Genomic DNA, 21,927 nt, shown 5'->3' on the forward strand with positions numbered 1-21,927 from the left:
GTGGAGGCGAGCAGACTGCTGCCGCTCCCACGGCGTTCTTCCCGGCTAGAGGCGTGGCCTGTTTCGCCCCGCCCCTCGGCCTGAGCCTGGGCCCCAGAGGCAGGCTGAGGCGTGGCCTTCGGTGCCAGCCCCGCCCTGTCCCTCCCGCCGGAGAAGGACGAGAGGGAGGCCCAGCAGCCAGCCAGTTCCCGCGCGTCGTGCAACTCCGTGGCCTCACACCCCCACGAGTCCGCAGAATGAAGGTCAAGAAGATTGCCATCTTCGGTGCCACGGGCAGGACCGGGCTCACCACCCTGGCGCAGGCGGTGGAAGCAGGCATGAGCTGGGGTGGGCGGGGGATGTCACGGGGTGTATATGCCCCTCATTAGGAAGGGGCATCCTGGGACCCGGGCAAGGCTGGTTGGGCCATCCGTGCTTTGATTTGTGACCTAGGGGCAAAGCAGGTGGCGACGGGGACACAAATGGGGGACGCCGTGAGATCCAATTTTATGAGTCTGAGGACTAGGAATTGGCCCTGGGAGACAGAGGAATTCCAGTGACAGGTTTAAATACAGTGCTCTTATGAAATGCTGTAGTTGTAGTTGTGGTTGTTAGCACACCCAGCGAGGGCTTACTAAGCCAGGCAACGGCTTGCCTCCCAGCCCCTACCGCTCTTCCCCCTGTTAAATCCTCCCAGCTCTCATGTGCGGGGGAGTACTCATATCACCTCACTTCACAGATGAGAAAACTAAGGCCCAGAGAGTGACTTGCCCGATATCAGACAGGTGGAAAGTGGTGGTGCTGGGATTTGAACCCGGCCTGTGCTCTTAACTGCCAAAAGTGCACTTGCTCGTGGCCTGGGCATCAAGGCTGGAAGTTTAGAAGGCTGGGTGGCCAGTTGCTGTGAGCACGTTATGGAAAGAGGATAATGGAGACGTAGGTGAAGACTTGGGCGCTGGTCCTGGGAAAGTGGGTAAGAGTTGCAAATTCAGTTGCTCCGAGAAAGGGGATAACGTCCTGCGGCCTCCCCTGCCTCCACCATCCAGACTTCACCAACGCCCAGGGGTGCCTGGGACTTCCAGATATAAGGCCCCACCCTCGCTGGCCTCAGTGACGCTGAAGATATTGACTATCTGGGTGCCCCAAAAGGGTGGAGGCTGTCAGGATCCCACTCTCTATTGTCTCCTAGCCCAGCCCTTGGAGGGACTTGGCCTGACAGTTCCTCATCAGGCCCACTGCTCTCTCCTTCTCCAGGAAGACTCGGTGAGGATCTTGATTTGTGGGGAGGGGAGAAAGAAATTTGCTGATAACTATTTCTCGGGGAGGAAGTAAGAGGGAGAAGTTGAAAGGTGCTGAGTCACCCTGAGGATCCAGATTCCCATGTTACTACCTTACCCTTTATCCTGAATTCTGCTGAATTCCACTTGTCCACCCTGCTGGTCACAACTGGGACTGCACCCCAGGGAATTGAGAGCTGAGGCGAGGGGAGGCCCTGCCATCTCACGGTGGCTCTGACAAGTCTCTTCAGAGCCACATTGAGCCTCTGAGCCTCACTGTCTCCAGCAGGAAAAGAGGAGCCTGATTGAGCTGGCTTTTTATTTACCTCACTGATTCTATAGGCTGGTGCCAGCCTGCCCGCCTTCACATCCCAGCTCTGCCACTCACCACCTACATCGACGGACGCCTTGTCGTCAGTGTACCTAGACAGCTGGAAAGTGGGGATACAATTAGTAGCACTTGGGTGCCTGGCTGGCACAGTCAGTAGAGCGTGCAACTCCTGATCTCAGGGTCGTGAGTTCAAACCCCACACTGGACGTAGAGATTACTTAAAAAAAATTTTTTTTAAATTTTTTTAAATGTTTATTTTTGAAAGAGAGAGAGAGCAGGGGAGGGGCAGAGAGAGAGGGAGACACAGAATCTGAAGCAGGCTCCAGGCTCTGAGCTGTCAGCACAGAGCCTGACTCGGGGCTCAAACCCACGAACCCCAGCCAAAGTCAGATTCCTAAACGACTGAGCCATCCAGGCACCCCCCCCCCCGCCCCCCCGCCAACCAAAAAATTTTCTTAGAAGAAAACTGGTATTGCTTGCTCTGGGGTGCTTGCAATGATTAAATGAGATAATATGTGGAAAATGCTAAGAACCATGACCAATACATAGTTGGTAATTCAATTAGCCCTCTTTTGGCTGAGTGAACTCGTAGCTGTGTGAACTTGGCTCAGTTAACCTAAAATGGCCTCAATTCCCCCATCTTCAAAATGGGCATATAATAATATCTTTTAGGATTGCTGCATTCTGGTGCTTTTCAAACTGTGGGTCATGGTTCCGAAATACATTTAATTGGTTATAAAGGTGTCAGTATATCATAGGTTAAATATTGGTTTTATGAAACTTCTTTCAATTATATATGCATGGAGTTGTATATACTGGGTTAGGCATGGAAATCTGTTTTGGACTGAGGGTTGAGATAAAAAATTTTAAAAGGAGCATGATCTCTGCAACTTACTCTCAAATAGTTAGGAGAAAACTTTATGCACGTGTGTATGTGTGTGCGTGTGTGGGGGTGTGTGTGTGTTAATATGCACACATATATAATTACATATGTTATATATTATACACACAGAAAGATAAAGCAAAAGCAAACATGAGAAATGACGTCTTCCAACTTTCATATACAATAGAATTTCTTTTTTAAAAAGTTTATTTCAAAATAAAAAATTAAGAGAAAAATATAAAGTTAGGGATTTGTAAAAAAAAAAAAAAAAAAAAGTGTGGAAGTACCTTACCAATGCTCTTGTTTTTTCTAAAAGGTAAAGTATGTGAATTCTTTTTTTTTTTTTAATGTTTATTTGTTTTTGAGAGAGAGCAAGCATGAGCAGGGGAAGGGCAGAGAGAGGGAGAACAGGGGATCCAAAGCAGGCTCTACACTGACAGCAGAGAACCCCATGTGGGGCTCAAAACCACGAACAGTGAGATCATGACCAGAGCCAAAGTCAGACGCCCAACCGACTGAGCCACCCAGGCACCCCCCAAATCTGTGAATTCTAAAACAATGCTGTTTGATATGGTAGCCACTAGTTATATGTGGCTATTGAAATTTACATTTAAATATGGGTTGTTTAAAAAAATTTTTTTGGAAAAAGGGGCGCCTGGGTGGCTCAGTCAGTTAAGCAGCTGACTTTTGATTTTTGGCTCAGGTCATGATCTCACAGTTTGTGAGATTGAGCCTAGGTTGGTCTCTGTGCTGACAGAGCAGAGCCTGCTTGAGATTCTCTGTCTCCCTCTCTCTCTCTGCCCCTCCCCTGCTCATTCATGTTCTCTCTCTCTCAAAATAAATAAACATTTTTTTTTTAATTTTTGGAAAAAAAATACCATTCATCTATGGAAAGAGCTTAGCACAGCACTTGGCATATAAGAGGTTCTCAATAAATGTCATTAATCAGCAATAATATAACATTAATGGGCACCCTTGTACTGAGCATGTGTCAGAGCTCTCACTCTCCAGGAGAACATTTTTCTCCCTCAGAATGCTCACAATTTACTAGGGTCCGTTGTAACCATTGGTAGTTAACCGATGCCCACACTGGCACCCTGAAAGTTCCCACTGCTCCCTGATGTGTGTGAGGACAGCCATTCCCTTCTGAAAGGTGGTCACACAGGATGGGGACACTGGGAATTCTCATTTTCACTTTAGAGAGGAGACTGGGGTCCAGCCAGGGAACGTGTTTCCTGTGGTTCCTCAGCCACTTACTGGTAGAGCTGGAGTTTGAACCCAGGTCCATGGGGCAGTAAACCCTGTGCTTTTGTGTTTATATTGTGTGTATATCCACCCCTGTGCTTTTGCGTTTATAAAACATCAGGGAGATGGTGACGAATATGACAACGTCCCTGGAACTGCACGGCCATTATTTACTCTAGGGCAGCATAAGTAAGACAGTGACAGAGGAAACACAAGCAGCTGGGGGCTTGGGGAAAGGATCAAGGGTGCTTCTGGCTGAGGGAACAGCATGTGCAAAGGCCAGGAGGCAGGAAACCATGATGCATTTGAAGAACTTAAAAAAATACAGTGAGTTAAGAGGGTAGTGGCTTCAGCACAGGCTGGAGAGGGGAGGCCAGACCCCGAGGGACTGGAAGGCTGTCATGAGGAGCACAGACTTTATGTCCAGGCACTGAGGGGATCATGGGAGGGATATGAGCTGGAGGGCACTCCAGTACAACTGTGGAAGGCTCTGTCTGACTGCCATGTGGAGTATGGATGGGAGGGGGTGAGACAGGGGCCGGGAGCCCAGGGAGGACTAAACCAGGACAGGAAATAACCTTGTGAGATGATTAAAAAGTATAGTAACAGCCAGCCCCACATACCGCCCCTTTCTGTGCCAGGCACCCCCCTCAACTTTTCATTTGTTTCAGTTCTATGCTTTTTAAAACACCTTTATTAAGATTTAATTCACATGCCATATAATTCACCCACTCAAAGTATACAACTTAGTGCTTCTGGCCTATTCACAGAACGTGCAAACACCATCGCAATTAATTTGGAACATTTTCATCACCCCAAAAAGAAATCCCTAGGAGTCACCCCCTCCGTTTTCCTTCTTAACCCCTCCCCCAGCTGTCTACAACCGCTCATCTCCTTTCTCTTTGTACCTATTTGCCTGTTCCAGACATTTCATGTAAATGGAATCGTACATCACATTGTTCTTTGTCACTGGCTTCCACCGGCTTCTTTCACTTAGCAAAAAACATTGTTTCAAGGGGTGTCCGTGTTGGAGCACGTATCAGTCTGTCATTTTCTTTTTTTATTGCCCAGTACTATTATGTACATTGGATGGGTAGACCGGGTTTCATTTTCATTTTATCCATGCAGTCCATGGAGGACGTCTGGGTTGTTTCCATTTGGGGCTATTATGAATAATGCCTCGATGGAATCATGTGCAAGTTTTTGTATGAACATGTGTCTTCATTTCCCTTGGACATATACCTAGGAGTGGAAAGGCTGAGTCATATGCTAACTTCATGTTTATCCTTTTGAGGAACTAACTACCAGACTTTTTTCCAAAGCAGCTAGCTGCATCATTCAGCACACCCATCAGTAGCATATGAGACTTTCAGCTTCTCCACGTGTGTACCAGCATTTAATGTCTTTTTTATCATAGCCATTCTAGTGGGTGTGACGTTGTATCTCTTTGTGGTTTTGATTTGCATTTCCCCGATGACTGATGATGCTGAGGATCTTTTCATGTATTTATGGGCCACGTGTGTATCTTCCTTGGAGAAGTCTCTGTTCATATGTTTTGCCCAATTTTTAATTGGGTTTTATCTTTTTATTATCGAGTTGTAGGAGTCCTTTATGTATTCTAAATACAAGCCCTTTATCAGATGTATGATTTGCAAAAGTTTCCTCCCATTCTATTGATTCTCTTTTCACTTTTTTTTTATGTTTATTTTTGAGAGAGAGAGAGAGAGAGAGAGAGAGAGAGAGAGAGAGAGAACCTGAAGCAGGCTCCAGGCTTTTGTTGCTTGTGTTTTCGATATCATGGCTAAGAAACTGTTGCCTAATCCAAAGTCACAAAGATGTATACCTGTTTTTTCCTAAGATTGTTTATTTATTTTTAATTTTTTAATGTTTATTTATTATTGAGAGACAGAGAGAGACAGAGCATGAGCATGGGAGGGGCAGAGAGAGGGGGAGACATAGAATCTGAAGCAGGCTCCAGGCTCCGAGCTGTCAGCACAGAGCCCGACGTGGGGTTCTAACTCACAAATCATGAGACCATGACCTGAGCCGAAGTCGGACGTCCAACCAACTGAGCCACCCACGTGCCCCTCTAAGATTTGTTACATAGTTTCAGCTCTAACATTTAGGTCTTTGATCATTTTGAGTTAGTTTTCATATACAGTGTGAGGTAGGGATCCGACTTCATTATTTCACATGTGGATGTCCAGTTATCCCAGTACCATTTGTTGAAAAGACTATTCTTTCCCCACAGAATTGTCTGGGCATCATTGTCAAAAATCAACTGACTACATTAAACCTTTAGATGTATTATTTAAACCTACATTAACCCTGTGAGGTAGAGACCATTATCAGTGTCGCCTTATAGATGAAGGCCCTAAGGCCAAGAGAGATTATGTGACTGGCCCATTATCACACAGCTAGCTGGTGGTGTGGCTACAATTCAAACCCAGGGTTACTTTGAGCATTAAATGAGTAAAATATATGTCAAACACATATAGTGAGTATTGCATACATTTTATTATTTTCTTAAAAATTTTTTTTTAATATTTATTTATTTTTGAGAGAGAGACAGAGCACAAGTGGGGGAGGGACAGAGAGAGAGGGAGACACAGAATCCGAAGCAGGCTCCAGGCTTTGTGATGTCAGCACAGAGCCTGACTCGGGGCTCGAACTCACCAGCCGTGAGATCATGACCTGAGCTGAAGTCGGACGCCTAACGGACTGAGCCACCACCCAGGCGCACTGTTTATCATTATTTTCATCATCATTGCCCAGAGTGTTCAAATCTCCCATCACTTGTTTTTGAAATACATGACAGCTGTCAAGAGAAATGGAACAATGTTGCTTGTTGTTTTTCCTTTTCTTTTTATCATTTTCTGGATAATGAACTAACCCTCTGGTAGCTGTTGGTGATGACTAATGAGGTTTCTTTGTTAGTATCATTCTGAACTCACAGATTTTTAAATATTTGATGTGTTTAAATTTTTTGTCAGTTTTTTTTTTATTTACCAATTTAAAATTTTATTTATTTATTTTTGAGAGAGAGAGAGAGCATGAGTGAGCAAGGGGCAGAGAATCCCACGAAGACTCCCCACTGTCAGCGTGGACCCCAAGCGGGGCACAAACTCACCTGATGCAGGCCTCGAGCTCACCAACTGTGAGATCATGAACTGAGCCGAAGCTGGATGCTTAACTGACTGAGCCACCCAGGCATCCCTCTTTGTCAGTATTCTTTTGGACAAATCATATTGTCCCTGATTTTTCCAATGAGAACGCCTTCAAGTGGCTTCTGTGTCCTTTCAGGGGCGGCTCGGTGGCTCAGTTGGTTAAGCGTCCGACTTCAGCTCAGTTCGTGATCTTGTGGTTCGTGAGTTCGAGCCCCATGTCAGGCTCTGTGCTCACAGCTCAGAGCTTGGAGCCTACTTTGGATTCTTTGTCTCCCTTTCTCTCTGCCCTTCCCCTGCTTGCACTCTGTCTCTCTCTCTCCCTCAAAATAAATAAACTTAAAAATAAATTTATAAAAGTGGCTTCTGTGTCCTTTCAATATAGCCTCATCATTCTTTAAGCATTGCCTTACCAGCACTACAAGACATTCCAGCCTCATCTTGTCCTTTCTCTAAGGAGCTCTGGTTCGTTTATCACAAGAATGATGTTTAGAAGCTGTCTTATGGGGCGCCTGGGTGGCGCAGTCGGTTAAGCGTCCGACTTCAGCCAGGTCACGATCTCGCGGTCCGTGAGTTCGAGCCCCGCGTCAGGCTCTGGGCTGATGGCTCGGAGCCTGGAGCCTGTTTCCGATTCTGTGTCTCCCTCTCTCTCTGCCCCTCCCCCGTTCATGCTCTGTCTCTCTCTGTCCCAAAAATAAAAATAAAAAATGTTGAAAAAAAAAATTTAAAAAAAAAGAAGCTGTCTTAGTCAGCTCGGGTTGCTATGACAAAATACCATAGACTGGTGGTGTACAATAGGTATTTATTTCTCATAGTTCCGGTGGCTCCAAAGTCCAAGATAAGGTATTAATAGACTTGGCTTCCGGTGAGGGCCCTCTTCCTGGGTTGCAGACAGCTGCCTTCTTGCTGGATCCTCACATAGTGGCCAGAGAGCTCTGGTCTCTCTTCCTCTTATAAAGACACAAATCCCATCATGGGGTCCCCACCCTCATGAGCTCATCAAAACCTAATTACCTCCCAAAGGCTCCATCTCCAAATACCATCACATTGGAGGCTAGAGCTTTGGCATATGAATTTAGGGGGGTAGGGCACAAACATTTAGTCCATAACAGAGACCACAATTAATAATTTTTTAAATATCATCATTTCCATACGCCCAAACATTAACATCCTTTGCCATTGTTTAGAACAAAGGAAGAAATATGTTGGCTGTGAACTTATTTTATTTATTAAAAAAAATTTTTTAATGTTTATTGATTTTTTGAGAGAAAGAGAGAAAGAGAGAGAGAGAGAGAGAGAGAGACAGAGTGTGAGCGGGGGAGGTACAGAGAGAGAGGGAGACACAGAATCCGAAGCAGGCTCCAGGCTCTGAGCTGTCAGCACAGAGCCCGACGCGGGGCTTGAACTCACGAACCGCGAGATTATGACCTGAGCCGAAGTCGGACGCTTAACTGACTGAACCACCCAGACACCCCTATTTTATTAAAAAAAAAAAAAAAAATTAATGCTTATTTTTGAGAGAGAGACAGTGTGAGCAGGGGAGGGGCAGAGAGAAAGACACAAAATCTGAAGCAGGCTCCAGGCTCGCATTGTCAGCACAGAGCCTGACTCGGGGCTTGAATCCACAAACTGTGAGATCACGACCTGAGCTGAAGTTGGACGCTTAACCCACTGAGCCACTGTTGGTTGTGAACTTTAAAATAGGTGTGTATGTGTGGAGATACAGTTACTCAAAATTCTTTGGGACTGGACATACCAAGACGATGTTCAAAATCTTGAATGACCACTTAGGGCCCTGACCTTCAGAAGTAAGCCTGGGGACCAATCCCAGCATTGGGCAACCTTTCGGGAACTCATGTTTTCCTCTGTACCTCATTTTCCTCCATGGATGGGGGGCATAGACCGGTGTGATGCCAGGCTTTAACCCTTTAGTTGCTGGAGGGTGGAGAAGTCTGGGCAGTTCTGGGGGAGGCCCTTGGAGGCCTCAGGGCAGGTTATTTATAAACGGGCATGAAGGTATTGTCCTATTTTAACAACCAGCTAAATGTCAACTGTGAGTATGCCAGCAAAAATATTTGAAGACTGGGGTGCCTGCGTGGCTCAGCGGGTTGAGCGTCTGACTTTAGCTCAAGTCGTGATATCATGGTTCTGAACGTGAGTTCAAACCCTGCATCGGGCTCTCTGCTGTCAGCACTGAGCACTGCTTTGGATCCTCTGTCCTCCTCTCTGTCTCTGCCCCTCCCCAACTTGCTCTCTCTCTCTCTCTCTCTCTCTCTCTCTCTCTCTCTCTCAAAAATAAATAAACCTTTGGGGTGCCTAGGTGGCTCAGTCAGTTAAGTGCTGATTTTGGCCCAGGTCATGGCCTCATGGTTCGTGGGTTCAAGCCCCATGTCGGGCTCTGTGCTGACAGCTCCAAGCCTGGAGCCTCCTTTGGATTCTGTGTCTCCCTCTCTCTCTACCCCTCCCCCACTCACGCTCTGTCTTTCTCTCTCTCTCTCTCTCTCAAAAAATGAATAAACATTAAAAATTTTTTAATTAAAAATAAATATAAATAAATAAGCCTTTAAAAAATGTGTGAAGACCACTTCCCCATAACAAGGGACCTGGGGGATGGATTTGGGGGTTCGTGGCACCCTCCGGGACCCAGCCCGTGGAGCCTGGGAGTGGCAGCCCACAAGCCTACTGACCTGCTTCTCTGCCCTTCTTTGCCCACAGGTTATGAGGTGACAGTGCTGGTGCGGGATGCCTCCAGGCTGCCCCCAGAGGGGCCCCAGCCAGCCCACGTGGTAGTGGGTGACGTTCTGCATGCGGCCGATGTAGACAAGACCGTGGCTGGGCAGGATGCCATCATCGTGCTGCTGGGCACCCGCAATGATCTCAGTACTGAGCCCCCTCTCTGCCCACGGCCCACCCCTGCACCTCGGCCCCCAGCGCCACCCCCGCCCCCGGCCCCACCCCTGCCACCCCCACCACCACCGCCACCTGCTAGTGACAGCCACTCTCTGTCCTCTCTAAGGTCCTACTACAGTTATGTCCGAGGGCGCCCGGAACATTGTGGCGGCCATGAAGGCCCATGGTGTGAACAAGGTCGTGGCCTGCACCTCGGGTGGGTGGTGGGATCATAGGGATGGGGCTGAAGGGTGGGGGGGTAGGTACTGGACAGGCAGCCAAGGAGCTTTGGAGCCATCCAAATGCAAGGAGCCAATGCAAGTTGCCACTGGAGCCATCCCAAGTTACTGTGCACTTATTGAGCACCAACTGTGTGCACGAACCTTGCCGGGTGATGCTGGGGACTCAGTGGTGACCAATACAGCCCTGGGCCCTGTACTCATGGGTCTCACGGATGGGAGGGAAGTGGTAAACAGACCCATCATCACACACAGTGGGACAGGCCAGAGTAGCCAGGGCCGAGATGAAGGGGCACAGGCAGAGGGTCAGGGCGAGAACAGGAGAGGCCTAGAGGACTACGGAAGCCCAGAGGAGGCACCTGACCCAGCCAGCCCGAGAGAGGGGCAGGGAGAGCCTCCTAGAGGAAATGACAGAGCCGTGATCCACACACCAGGTCTCTACCTTCACAGAGCTCCCAATTTATGAGGAGAAGGTCATGAAACAAATGGTTGCCTTGCACAATCCAAAAGACAGGGTACAGGGTGCATAACAGGAGCAGTGAATGCTAACAGCATTCACTGAGCACCTCCTGTGTGCTAAGCACCATATGAGTACCTTAGGGATGAGTGCCACTTAGTCATGACAAAATTCTGAGTATTTATACTCCTAGCGGCACATAGTAGGTACTCAGTTAATAGTAGCTGTTTTTATGCCTCCCTTGTATGGAAGGGAGTGGAGGCACGGGGAGGCTCACCGGCTGCCCCGCAGTCACACAGCTTGAGGCTGTGAAACCAGGCTGACGGTCTCCACGGTCTCCGCGCCTTGCCTCTGTGCTTCATCCTCCCCAGGAAGGAAGAGACCCAAGGGAGGGCAGAGGGATCCGCAGTTGCGAAGGCTCAGAGGCAGGAGCGTGGCGCGGGCAGAGTGAGTGAAAGGGAGAGTGTTGGGTGCTCAGGTCGGGGGGCTAATGGTGCCAGGTCTGGTGGGGCCTTGTGGGCTCTGACGGGGACTCTGCTTTTACCCCGAATAAGGCTGAGCCACAGATGAACTCTGACCCTCTGGGGGTGCACAGGCCCTGTCTGGCTGCTTGCAGGGGGCAGGTTGTGGGGGCAGGGGTAGGCAGACCAGGGAGGAGGCTGCTGTCAGGACCCAGACAGGAGGTAAGTGGACAGGAAGAGGTAGGGAGAGAGGAGGTCGGCCCTTACGTGGCTGTGAGAGACAGGAAGCCGGGACAACTGGAAGGCAGTGGGGAGCCCCTGCAGGGTTTTGTCCTGGCATACGACCAGCGGGCTGTGGGCCTGGCCAGGCTGTCCTCAAGCCCTGGCTTACCCTGCTTTGTGTCTTCCCAGCCTTCCTGCTATGGGACCCGACCAAGGTGCCCCTGCGACTGCAGGATGTGACCGATGACCACATCCGGATGCACAAGGTGCTGCAGGAGTCAGGCCTGAAGTACGTGGCCGTGATGCCGCCACACATAGGTGAGTGGGGCTGGGACCTGGGGGCAGGGTTGCCACCAGCCACTCCCCTCCCATCACATGGTGAGATCTGCCAGGCCTTCCCTGGCCAGTGTAAAATTGCAAACCCTCCGCCTGCACTTTCTATCCTCTTTCCTGCTTGATTTTATCTCCTTTCTGATACCCTTTTCCATTACCTCTGTTTGACCAACCACCTCAAATTTAGAAATGTAAAACAACCCTTATTTAGTATTTTTTTTTTTTAAGTTTATTTATTTTTGAGAGAGACAGAGCACAAGCAGGGGAGGGGCAGACAGAGAGGGAGACACAGAATCTGAGGCAGGCTCCAGGCTCTGAGCTGTCGGCACAGAGCCCGACGCGGGGCTCGAACTCACGAGCTGCGAGATCATGACCTGAGCTGAAGTCAGAAGTTTAACCTACTGAGCCACCCAAGTGCCCCAGCCCTTCTTTAGTATTATTATTAGAAGTGAGTTACTGGGGGTAGCCCGTATTCAAGGGAGGGGGATTTACCTTTTACCACACATATCGTTCCTTTCTTTATCTTAAAAAAAATTTTTTTGGGGGGCGCCTGGGTGGCGCAGTCGGTTAAGCGTCCGACTTCAGCCAGGTCACGATCTCGCGGTCCCTGAGTTCGAGCCCCGCGTCAGGCTCTGGGCTGATGGCTCGGAGCCTGGAGCCTGTTTCCGATTCTGTGTCTCCCTCTCTCTCTGCCCCTCCCCCGTTCATGCTCTGTCTCTCTCTGTCCCAAAAATAAATTAAAAAAGCGTTAAAAAAAAAATTTTTTTTTTAATGTTTATTTATTTTAGAGGGGGGAGAGGGGCAGAGAGAGAGAGAGAATCTGAAGCCGGCTCTGCGCTGACAGAGAGCCAGATGTAGGGCTCGAACCCACCAACCATGATGACCTGAGCTGAAGTTGAACGCTTAACCAACTAAACCGTCCAGGCACCCCCCTCTCTCTCTTTCTTTTTTAATGTTTATTTATCTTTGAGAGAGAGAGCACGCACGCATGAGCAGGGGAGGGGTACAGAGAAAGGGGAACAGAATCTGAAGCGTGCTCTGCGCTGACAGCAGAGAGCCCAATGCGAACCATGAGATCATGACCTGAGCTGAAGTCAGACGCTTGACCGACTAAGCCACCCAGGCACCCCTCCTTTCTTTATCTTATGTAGCGTGTGTCTTTGTCTATAGAATGCCAACTCTTTGAAGGCACAGATTTTGTCTTGTTTTGATCACAGCTGTGTTCCTAGTGCCCAGAACAGGGCTTGGCATAAAGTAGATGTTCAGTAAATGTCTGGTGAACCACATTTCAGGGTGCCGTTGTGGAAAGAATCAGTAAACCACACCTACACCCTGTTTTCTTCTCCCAGGGCTGGAATCCACCTTGGGAGAGACACAGGGAGGAATGAATGAATTCATTCATTCATTCAACAAATGTCTCTTGCATATGGAGTATGTACCCTTCCAGGCACTGGTGACACAGTCTGCTCTCATGAGGTTTGCATTTCTAGCAGGGGAGACAGGAAACTCGATATTACTGTTAGGTATGCTGTGGTGACTGAAGAAAGTATAAAGCACAGAGAAGGGAGACATGAGGAGGTGTTTATGGAGCACTGACTCTCTAAAGAGATGGTTTCGTGCAGCGAGGGAGAGGCCGGTGAGTGTCCAGGGCAAAGGAGGATTGGGGTGAGGGATCGGGAACACCAAGGCCCAAAGGCTGGGCACTTGAATCTGCCTCACATTTGCCTGTTTCACTGCAAGAGCAGCTCTGCTTTGCCCTCTGGCTCCTGGGATCCCTGACAAGAGAAGGTCTGTGCGCCTTCTAGAGGTTCAAATAAGGCTCAGTGCTTAGGTTCCGTTCAGGGCCCTGTGGGGACCAGAATCCTAAGCTTTGAATCGGTGGGGGGCTGCATGATGGAGAAACTGGGTGGAAATCCCAGCCCCAGCACTGTGTGGACTTCAGGCCCGGGGCTTCTGTGCCTCAGTTTTCTCCTCTCTGAACAGGGCTCATAATTTTACTTCCTGACCTCTGGGGTTTGAAGTGAAACCCAGAGACATCATGCCTAAATGTTATTTAACACAGAATACCTTTTTTTAGGTAGGGTTTGGTTTGTTTTTTTTTTTTTGTAGTATGTGTGTAAAAACTTCGAAACCTCCAGAAAAGTTGAAGACATTAAGATTTATGAAGACCCCTAAACCCTTCATCTAGATTCAATTAACATTCTGTCGCTTGCTTTCCCTTTTGTGCATGCACCTAATGTGTATATGTGAATACATGTGTAGTATATATTTTTTATAGTATTTGTGCATATATATAATATACATATATTTAAAAAAAAATTTTTGGCGAAAATGAACCATTTGAGAATAAGTTGCAAACATCATCACATTTCAGTCCTAGAACTTTGATAGGCATCCCCCCAAAAGAGGTATCTTTGGGAATGGTCCACAGTACCATTGTTGCATGAAGGGAATGGACATTAACTCTACCATATCCTTTAGGGTCCATTCCATATTTAAAATTTTCCAATTGTTAAAAAGTACTGGGGAGCCTGGCTGGCTCAGTCAGAAGAGCTGTGACCCTTGATCTTGGGGTCGTGGGTTTGAGCCCCATGTTGGGTGTAGAGGTTACTTGAAAATAAAATTTTTAGGGGTGCCTGAGTGACTCAGTTGGTTAAGCATCTGATGCTTGGTTGGTTCCCCATGGTCTCACGATTCATGGGATTGAGCCCCATGTCAGGCTCTGGGCTGACAGCAAAGAGCCTGGTTGGGATTCCCCTCTCCCTCTCCCTCTGTCTCTCTCTCTCTCTCTATATATATATATGGTTCATGAGTTCGAGCCCCACATCAAGCTGTGTGCTATCAGCGCAGAGCCCGCTTTGGATCCTGTCTCCCTCTGTCTCTGCTCCTCCCCCACTTGCTCTCTCTCTCTCTCTCTCTCTCTCTCTCTCTCTCAAAAATAAATACGCATTAAAAAAATTAAAAATATGTCTCATAAAATTGACTCAGCCAGGTCTCTTTCTAAATATCCCATCTTCTGGATTTCCCTGCTTGTTTTCTCCCAGACTCAGATGAAACATTGTTGGCAGGAATGCCCCTTGGGTGAGGGTGTGTGTTTCTTACTGCACATGATTCTAGGCTGTCCCTGCACTGGTAGCTGCATTCAACCCCTAAGTGAAGTTGGTCACTGTCATAATGCAGCCAACAGATGCCCTCCTAACAACCAAGTTATGCCTCCAAACGGAAGGACCCAGAGCAAATCTAGCTTTTGCTACTCGAAGTCACCCTTTGCAACCCTGGGAAGTAACTTCAAAGTAATCTCCCAGATTCAGTTTGCCCATCTGTAAAATAAGAGTTAATAATAGCCCCTAGCCTATTCTCTGCTTTTTCTCCATGTAACACATTGTCTATTTTACTTTCTTATCTGTTGCCTTTTCCTAGGGAATGATTGCATGCAAAGGGCAAGGGTTCTTGTCTGGTTTTTGCCTTGCTAGGTGCCCAGCACCTGACACATAGTAGGCCATCGATAAGGATTTATTGAATGAATGAAGTTAGGGGTAAAGATTAGCGTCCTGCTCGTGGGAAGGGTTTCATACATGGTTGACTCCTATACCCTCTGGGCTGGGCACACTGTAAGGCCTCTGGAATGATCACGTGTTGTAGGAAGGGGAAGGGGCATCTGCTTCACCCATTCCTGTGTCTTTACCTTGCAGGAGACCAGCCACTGACTGGGGCCTACTCAGTGACCCTGGATGGACGAGGCCCCTCAAGGGTCATCTCCAAACACGACCTGGGCCACTTCATGCTGAGCTGTCTCACTACTGATAAATACGACGGGCACAGTACCTACCCCTCCCACCAGTACGACTAGGGATCTGACCGCATCCAGGAGGACGGCGTTCTGAGAAATGGAAAACAGAGGAAAGGAGCAATAAATCTTGAGCCCAGAGCTTCACGTTATTCTAGAAGACCCGACTCTGACTCTTCCTCTGTCTGGCTTTGTCTGGCTGATTCGGTGTCTCTATCTGCCTCTGTGTAAGATTTTCCTTCATTTCTTCATCTGGCCCTGTGCTGGAGACCAGGTGAGGACTATGAGGACCCAGGGGGTGACCCTCCCTTCACAGATCTCACAGTCCAGTGAGGAAGACACCCTTGCCCGTGACAGTGACCACCCAGAGTGGCCAGGGCTCTGAAGGAGGAAGTCCAGAGGGCTTAGGAAACTACCTAAGCCAGCTCCAGGAGCAAACAAGTTAATAATACTTGGCTCGGAGGGGAGGAGTGGTCAGCCCCAAGAGGCTGTTACATGGAAGCTAAATTGTGCAGAATCATTGTAAAAAGCTTGAGCTTCATTCTGAGGTTCTGTGCTAGGAGGGGAGCAGGAGAGAGGTGGAGAGGGGCACAGTCAAGTTTATGTTGTATAAAGCTGCCCTTGACTGCTGTGTAAATGTGGATCGGAGGCGTGCAAGAGTGGAGGCTAGAGCCCCAGGGCACCAAGACAGAGGCCTTGACGGGGGCAAGAGAGTGGAGGTGAGTGGAGTTGGACAGTCCATGATGGAGGGGAGAGAGGCATCCAGGCTTCATGGGACTGGAACCTAGAGATGGAGTTACAGTGAGGCCACTCTGAGATGGGGCCTCTGGAAGAGGGGCAGGATTGGGGGGTGGGGGGGAGAATGACCCCTTCTTAATCATGTCCCTCTTTGGAATCTACTGTCCCCTGCCCATGTTGCCCAGAGACACCTTTTGCAGGTTTGAGTGAGCCACTCCTCTGTCCCCACTTCACAGTCTCCCCCACCTACCCACCCAACACCTTCCCCTCCAAAAAAAAAAAATCCATTCCAATCATATATTGCTTCTGCAAGCAGCAGGATGACTGGTTGATAAATTCCAACCCGTGAGAACTGGTCTGAGGAGGCTTAAACCTCCCTTCCCAGGGGTAGCCTGGAAAAAACTCCCTCTCCCTCCTCTTGGTGAAACTTTTAGGGGTGGGGCAATACTGGTTCAGGCTTTCAGGGCACTAGCTCGGGTTTTTTGTTTTTGTTTTTGTTTTTTTTCTGCCCTCTTTCTCCTTCTGTCACATTGGGCATATTTAAAGAACTTTCACTGGATGCCTGCTTTGTGTCCATGTGCTGGGTGATGCTACGGACCAAGCCCTGGGTGACAGAGATAACCTCAGTACCTGCCCTCAGGGCCAAGAATGGGAGACATGGGCAGAGGGGTCAGGGTCAGGATGGGGGGAAGCTCAGGACACCATAGGAGCCCAGAATGGGTCCTAACCCACTCAAGCATCAAGGGAGGGCTTCTGAGAGAAGGAAATCTTTGAGATGAGACCTGGTGAGAAACAGTCTGGGAACGGAAGGTGTACTTTCAGGATGGGGAAACAAGTTTAAAGATCCAGAGGCCCTTTATTGTCATTTTTGAGTACTTGCGATGTACCTAAAGCATTGGGGTTAAGGCAGGGAAGAAAACAGACAAAATCTGTGTTTATGGTGGTGGCGGGCACTCGAAGTCATTTTAGAAAAACTGAGAGTCAATCTGTGGTCGGATCACAGGGAGCAAAGAGTGTGTTTCAGGGACCAGACCGTGAAGGGCTTTGTGGCAAAAGGGAGGAGTTTGGATTTTGTCCCCAGGGGAGTAGCGAGCAAGTAACGAGTTCCCAGCAGTGCCATCCTGAGAGGGGAAGGATGGGGCGTCGGGGGTTGCAGGAGAGGCCACCACAGGATGTGCTGAGAAGTCCTGAAGATTAAGAAAGGGGCCTCGGGGTAAAGTACTGGGGGGCGGGAGCACAGGAACTGGGCTGCGATCGCCCAGGCAACGTAGGCCGCGCCAAACTATTGGCTGGTCTTCAGCTACGTCATCCTCCGCCCCGCAGCGTCCGCCCTCGGAACCCCGAGGGCGCGGCCTCCGCGAGTGGCTCAGCCCCGCCCGCCTGGAAAACAGGTTGGGGAGGGGCGTGCCGACCACCTCGCTCCCCGACAGCGTCCTCACCTGGTATAAAGGCATCGCAGAGATCAATGTTGACGACTTTGGAGCGAGGACAGTGGCTGAATTGAAGGAAGCAGTTCTGACGTCCCCGCCACCCTCCACCCAAGAGACGTGGCCCCTCCCCCGGGCGAGTCGGAATCCTTTAAAAGGTCCGGGGTGTAAGGAAAGGGAGGGCCGGCCGGGTGTCTCCTGGCGACGGACCGGTGGCTCCACCCAGCCAATCCGCGCCCCGCAGCGGGCAGGGCTCCAGCCAATCGCGGCTCGCAGTTCGGCTCCTGGGCGGAGCGGGGTGGGCCGGAGGCCAAACCGAGAGGCCCTGGGGAGGTGAGCGAGGCTCGTACCCAGCACTGTTGGGTTGTAAAAGCTACGGACGTTCCACGACTTGGTCATTGCGAACCTGGCAGCTGAGGTGAGAGAGTCCACCTGGCTTGAGACTTGCCTTAGTTTAGGGAAGGTGGAGGCGTGCCCCCCGAGAGTCGTGGAGGCGGGGTCTGGGCGTGAGTCGGGGGCGCAGATAAGGGTGACTGATAGGGTTGGTGGGGCTTCGAGACTGAAATCGAGATCCCGGACCGAAGGCGAAGTTGTTGGGGTAAGATCTTCAAGTGGAGGGAGTTTGAAGCTGGGTCATGGGGTGTTTGGAGAAGCGAGAGAACCGAGGAAGGAACTTTTGGGGCAGGTAATCTGGAGATTAGGACAATTCGAGTCTCCCGGACGGGCTGAATTCGGGGCTCTAGTGTTCTGGAAAAGGGGTGAGGGGTTGGGGCTGGGATCCTGAACATTTGGAAAAACGGAGATAACTACGGGCAAGGAATCTTGGTAAGGGAGATGCAGTGGCGGTGAGGAGGTGCTGGTGAGAGTCCCATATTCAGGTCTTGGAGTCAGAGGGAGAGTTTGGAGGTGAAGTCGAAAGGCATTTGAAAGACGGGAGAAAAGGGGAAAGTTGACGGGTGAAGGTATCAGAGTTAGTCTCCCAAATGGAATAAATCAGAGAGCATTTGTAGTTTTTGAGCGATGTGTTGGAGTCTGGGTTTCTGGACCCGAGAGCAGTTTGGGGAAAGAATCTAGGACCTCCTTGGGGTGCGAAACCCGAGAGAAAGCAGTTTTAGGGCCGGAGTCTGGGGTGGGGGAGGGGCGTTCCGGGCTTGGAGCTCAGACCCGCAGCCCTAGAGGCAGCAGAGGGCGGGGCTCGGCAGGCGCCGGGCAGCTGGACGTCCGGGTTCCCTTCCCCCACCCGCCCCGGGCACTTGTGCGCATGCCTTAAGGGAGGGCGGGGGAGGTTCGTCCCAAAGGCGTGCGGCACCCTCTGGGTATTGTAGTGCAAGCTCAACGTTAACGCACGTGCCAGGCGGCTATTGGCCCACATTTCCCAGAAGCCCCTGGGCCAAATTGTTGCCTGCCTGGACGTTGAATAGAGATCCAGGGAGGAGGCGGAGTCGGGCGTTGAGTCAAGTTTTAGCAAGTTTCTTGTGGGGCGCGCTTTGGGGGAAGTCGAAGGCGCGGGCTAAGAGAATGAGGGAGGCTCCTTCCCTGCTCTTGGGAGAGCTCCCAGTCGGTTAGGAAGAGGGCATGGTCAGAAATATACTCCCTGCAAAAGAAGAGTTTCGACAAATTGGTGTCCTAACAGGGCTTCGGTGGCAACAGGCAACAATAGATAAATATTGAATGAATAAATGGCAATTAAATTCTTCTTCGTTAAGCGTTAACTGTAGATGGGTACCGTGTGTATTACACATCGGATCTCCTTGAGAATACGGTGAGAATTTTTACATTCCTCTTTTTACAGATGGGGAAACAGACCCAGAGAGGTAATGTCACATAACTTAACAAAGATCAAACAGCTAAGCAGTGTCAAAGGCAGAATTCAAATCCAGGTTTCCCTGCCTCCAGTCCAGGTCTCCGTACTCCACAGCTGTCATACGTGACACTGTTGAAGAAACGAGTATTGTAGAAAGAACAGTGTTAAGACTCAGGAACTTGATCCTCATCTTACAGCTGAGGTAATTGAGTCTCAAGGAGGCAAATTCACCATTCAAGGCCACACAGGCAAGTAGGGGGATGCAAACCCACCTATGTTTCAATCCAGATCTTGTTTTCTTAGTCATTTACATTTAGTCTCCTCCTCAGCCCTGTGGAATTCATATCATGTCCATTTTATAGATGAGGAAACAGGTTTAGATCATAAAAATGAACAACAACCGGGAGGTGCCTGGATGGCTCAGTCGGTTAAGTGTCTGATTCTAGATCTCCACTCAGGTCTTGATCTCAGGGTCCTGAGTTCAAGTCCCGCATTGGGCTCCACACTGGGCATGGAGCCTACTTAAAAACCAAACAACCATACAGGAAATTCGGGATCTGAATTATCCCTGCGGTGTCTGACTTGCCCCTCTTCTCTCTACAGGGCATCATGGTAGGAGGCTTGAAGAGAAAACACTCAGATTTGGAGGAGGAAGAGGAGGATGAGAAGTGGGACTGGGGTCCAGCAGGCCTGCGGAGCTACCAGCAAGCCCTGCTTCAAATCTCCTTAGACAAAGTCCAGCGGAGTCTGGGCCCCCGAGCACCCAGCCTACGCAGGCATGTCCTCATCCACAATACCCTCCAGCAGCTCCAGGCCGCCCTTTGCCTGGCTCCAGCACCTGCCCTACCCCCTGAGCCCCTCTTCCCGGGCGAGGAGGACTTCTCCCTGTCCACCACCATCGGCTCTATTCTCAGGGAACTGGAGACCTCCATGGACGACACGGAGTCCCCTCAGAATCCAATAGCTCCCCCGGGCCCCCAGAACGAAGTGTTGCCCCAGCCTGATCCAGTCTTCTTGGAAGCTCTGAGCTCCCGGTACCTGGGGGACTCTGGTCTGGATGACTTCTTTCTGGACATTGACACATCTGCAGTGGAGAAGGAGCCTGCACTGGCCCCACCGGAGCCTCCTCACAACCTCTTCTGTGCCCCAGGGTCCTGGGAGTGTAATGAACTTGATCACATTATGGAAATCATTCTAGGATCCTAAAACTTCCAGGGGCTGTTTCTCATCTCTGCCTCAGTGGGCGGGATCCCTGGATGCAACTGTGTGTGTGTGTGTGTGTGTGTGTGTGTGTGTGTGTGTGTGTGTGTTGCAGGGGCTCTAAGCAGTGACTGTGGCCTCCTTTCCTCCCATTTCAGGGTTCCACAAACCGTCTTGCATGTGTGTGTGTGTCTGGTTGCCACAGCCTTCTGTGAAGGTGGGTCTTCCTGAATTAATTTATCTGTTCCAAATGCCTTAACGTGACTCTGTTTCTGGGAGTCTGATTTCCCACTTCCCACATTTCTTCTGCCTTTTCCTCCAGTTCCTACTCCCCTGGTGACCACTGGGGCCTCAGGGAAGATAAAGCTGGGCCTGTATGTTGATGGCTGGGATGTGCTGCCTGGTTGCTATGGGAACTCAGACTTTGTCACTTGCACCTGGAGGGAGCAGGAGGGACGCACCTCCTCCCTCAAGGCTGATCCCCACCTCATTGGCAAGACCCCAGTCCCAGCAGTCTCCTGATGCATAACCAGGCCGGACCACGTGCAATAGGGTGGAAATCAAACCGCTCCATGCCACATTATTTAAAAGAAAGGCGGGTTTTGTGGTGGGTTTTGTTTTGTTTTGTTTTTGATTGTTTGTACTGACTTTTTTTTTTTTTTTTTTTTTTTTTTTTTTAATAAAAGTATTTTGGAAAGGGTGATGTTGCCTGAAGTTTCTAAACTTCAGCGGGTCGATGAGAGGGACCTGGTAAGTTCCCTGGACACCTGCACCACCTCCCCACATCCCCGCCAAAGTTGGGGCAGGCATATTATTAAACATAATGTTTATAGAGTATTTGTTAAGAGTACTGTTGTATCCACTTTGTTTGGATTAGGTCATTTAATCTTCATGATAATACAGAATTCTGTTAACAGGTTTTACACAGGAGGAACCTCAAGTTCAGAGAGGCCAAATCACTTGCCCTAGGTCACACAGCAAGGAAAGCAAGGACCAGGGAGCTAGGACTCAAACTCAGTTTGCCTCCAGGGATTGGTTTTCAACTAAACTGTCAAAGGATAGGTGACTCTAGCAACTAAAAGTCATTTTTTTCATTGCATGCAATGTGTTGCTGGGACCCAGAGGGGAAAGAAAATGCCTAAAGATAGCCTGCATTAAGAGTAGATCTTTCTAGGGGTGCCTGGGTGGCTCAGTGGGTTAAGTGTCTGACTCTTGATCTCAGCTCAGGTCATGATCTCACACAGTTGTGAGTTTGAGCTGTGGGTCAGTTGGTCCCTGCACTGACAGAGGGGAGCCTGCTTGGAGTTCTCTCTCCCTCTCTGCCCCTACCCCACTGGTGTTCTCTCTCAAATGGTGTGGGGGGGGGGGGGGAAGCTCTCTCTAGAAAACTTGGCTAGGAAGTAGAGACCAGGTTGAAGTTAAAGTGCTAAGGGTTTGGGGCTTTTGGGTGGCTCAGTGGGTTAGGTGTCCACCTTTCGCTCAGGTCATGAT

The 21,927-nt window shown here is 49.6% G+C and overlaps 2 protein-coding genes across 10 annotated transcripts; both read left to right on the plus strand.

Annotated features, from left to right (window-relative positions):
• Positions 1 to 135: 135 nt before the first annotated feature.
• On the plus strand, positions 136 to 15,427 carry BLVRB (biliverdin reductase B). The gene is made up of 5 exons (XM_058706280.1): positions 136 to 315; positions 9,595 to 9,759; positions 9,896 to 9,985; positions 11,337 to 11,465; positions 15,173 to 15,427. Exons 1-5 carry the CDS (start codon positions 237 to 239, stop codon positions 15,328 to 15,330), a joined length of 621 nt encoding a protein of 206 aa, XP_058562263.1. The 5' UTR covers positions 136 to 236; the 3' UTR covers positions 15,331 to 15,427.
• Positions 15,428 to 17,672: 2,245 nt separating this feature from the next.
• Positions 17,673 to 21,102, plus strand: SERTAD3 (SERTA domain containing 3). 9 transcript variants are annotated; one of them, XR_009255617.1, is made up of 4 exons: positions 17,675 to 17,850; positions 19,225 to 19,484; positions 19,840 to 20,653; positions 20,759 to 21,102. XR_009255617.1 is itself a non-coding variant. In XM_058706284.1 (4 exons), the coding sequence occupies exon 4, from the start codon at positions 19,846 to 19,848 to the stop codon at positions 20,440 to 20,442; it is 597 nt and encodes a 198-aa protein (XP_058562267.1). In that variant the 5' UTR covers positions 17,675 to 17,850; positions 19,225 to 19,246; positions 19,329 to 19,484; positions 19,840 to 19,845; the 3' UTR covers positions 20,443 to 21,102. The 9 variants fall into 9 exon arrangements, 8 of the variants coding, with proteins under 8 accessions (XP_058562266.1, XP_058562271.1, XP_058562267.1 ...); XM_058706284.1 differs by having other exon boundaries at positions 19,225 to 19,246; positions 19,329 to 19,484; positions 19,840 to 21,102; XM_058706283.1 differs by having other exon boundaries at positions 17,673 to 17,850; positions 19,225 to 19,438; positions 19,840 to 21,102.
• Positions 21,103 to 21,927: the final 825 nt, after the last annotated feature.

Source organism: Neofelis nebulosa, chromosome 17 (assembly GCF_028018385.1).
Source record: "Neofelis nebulosa isolate mNeoNeb1 chromosome 17, mNeoNeb1.pri, whole genome shotgun sequence".
Lineage (NCBI taxonomy): Eukaryota > Metazoa > Chordata > Mammalia > Carnivora > Felidae > Neofelis > Neofelis nebulosa.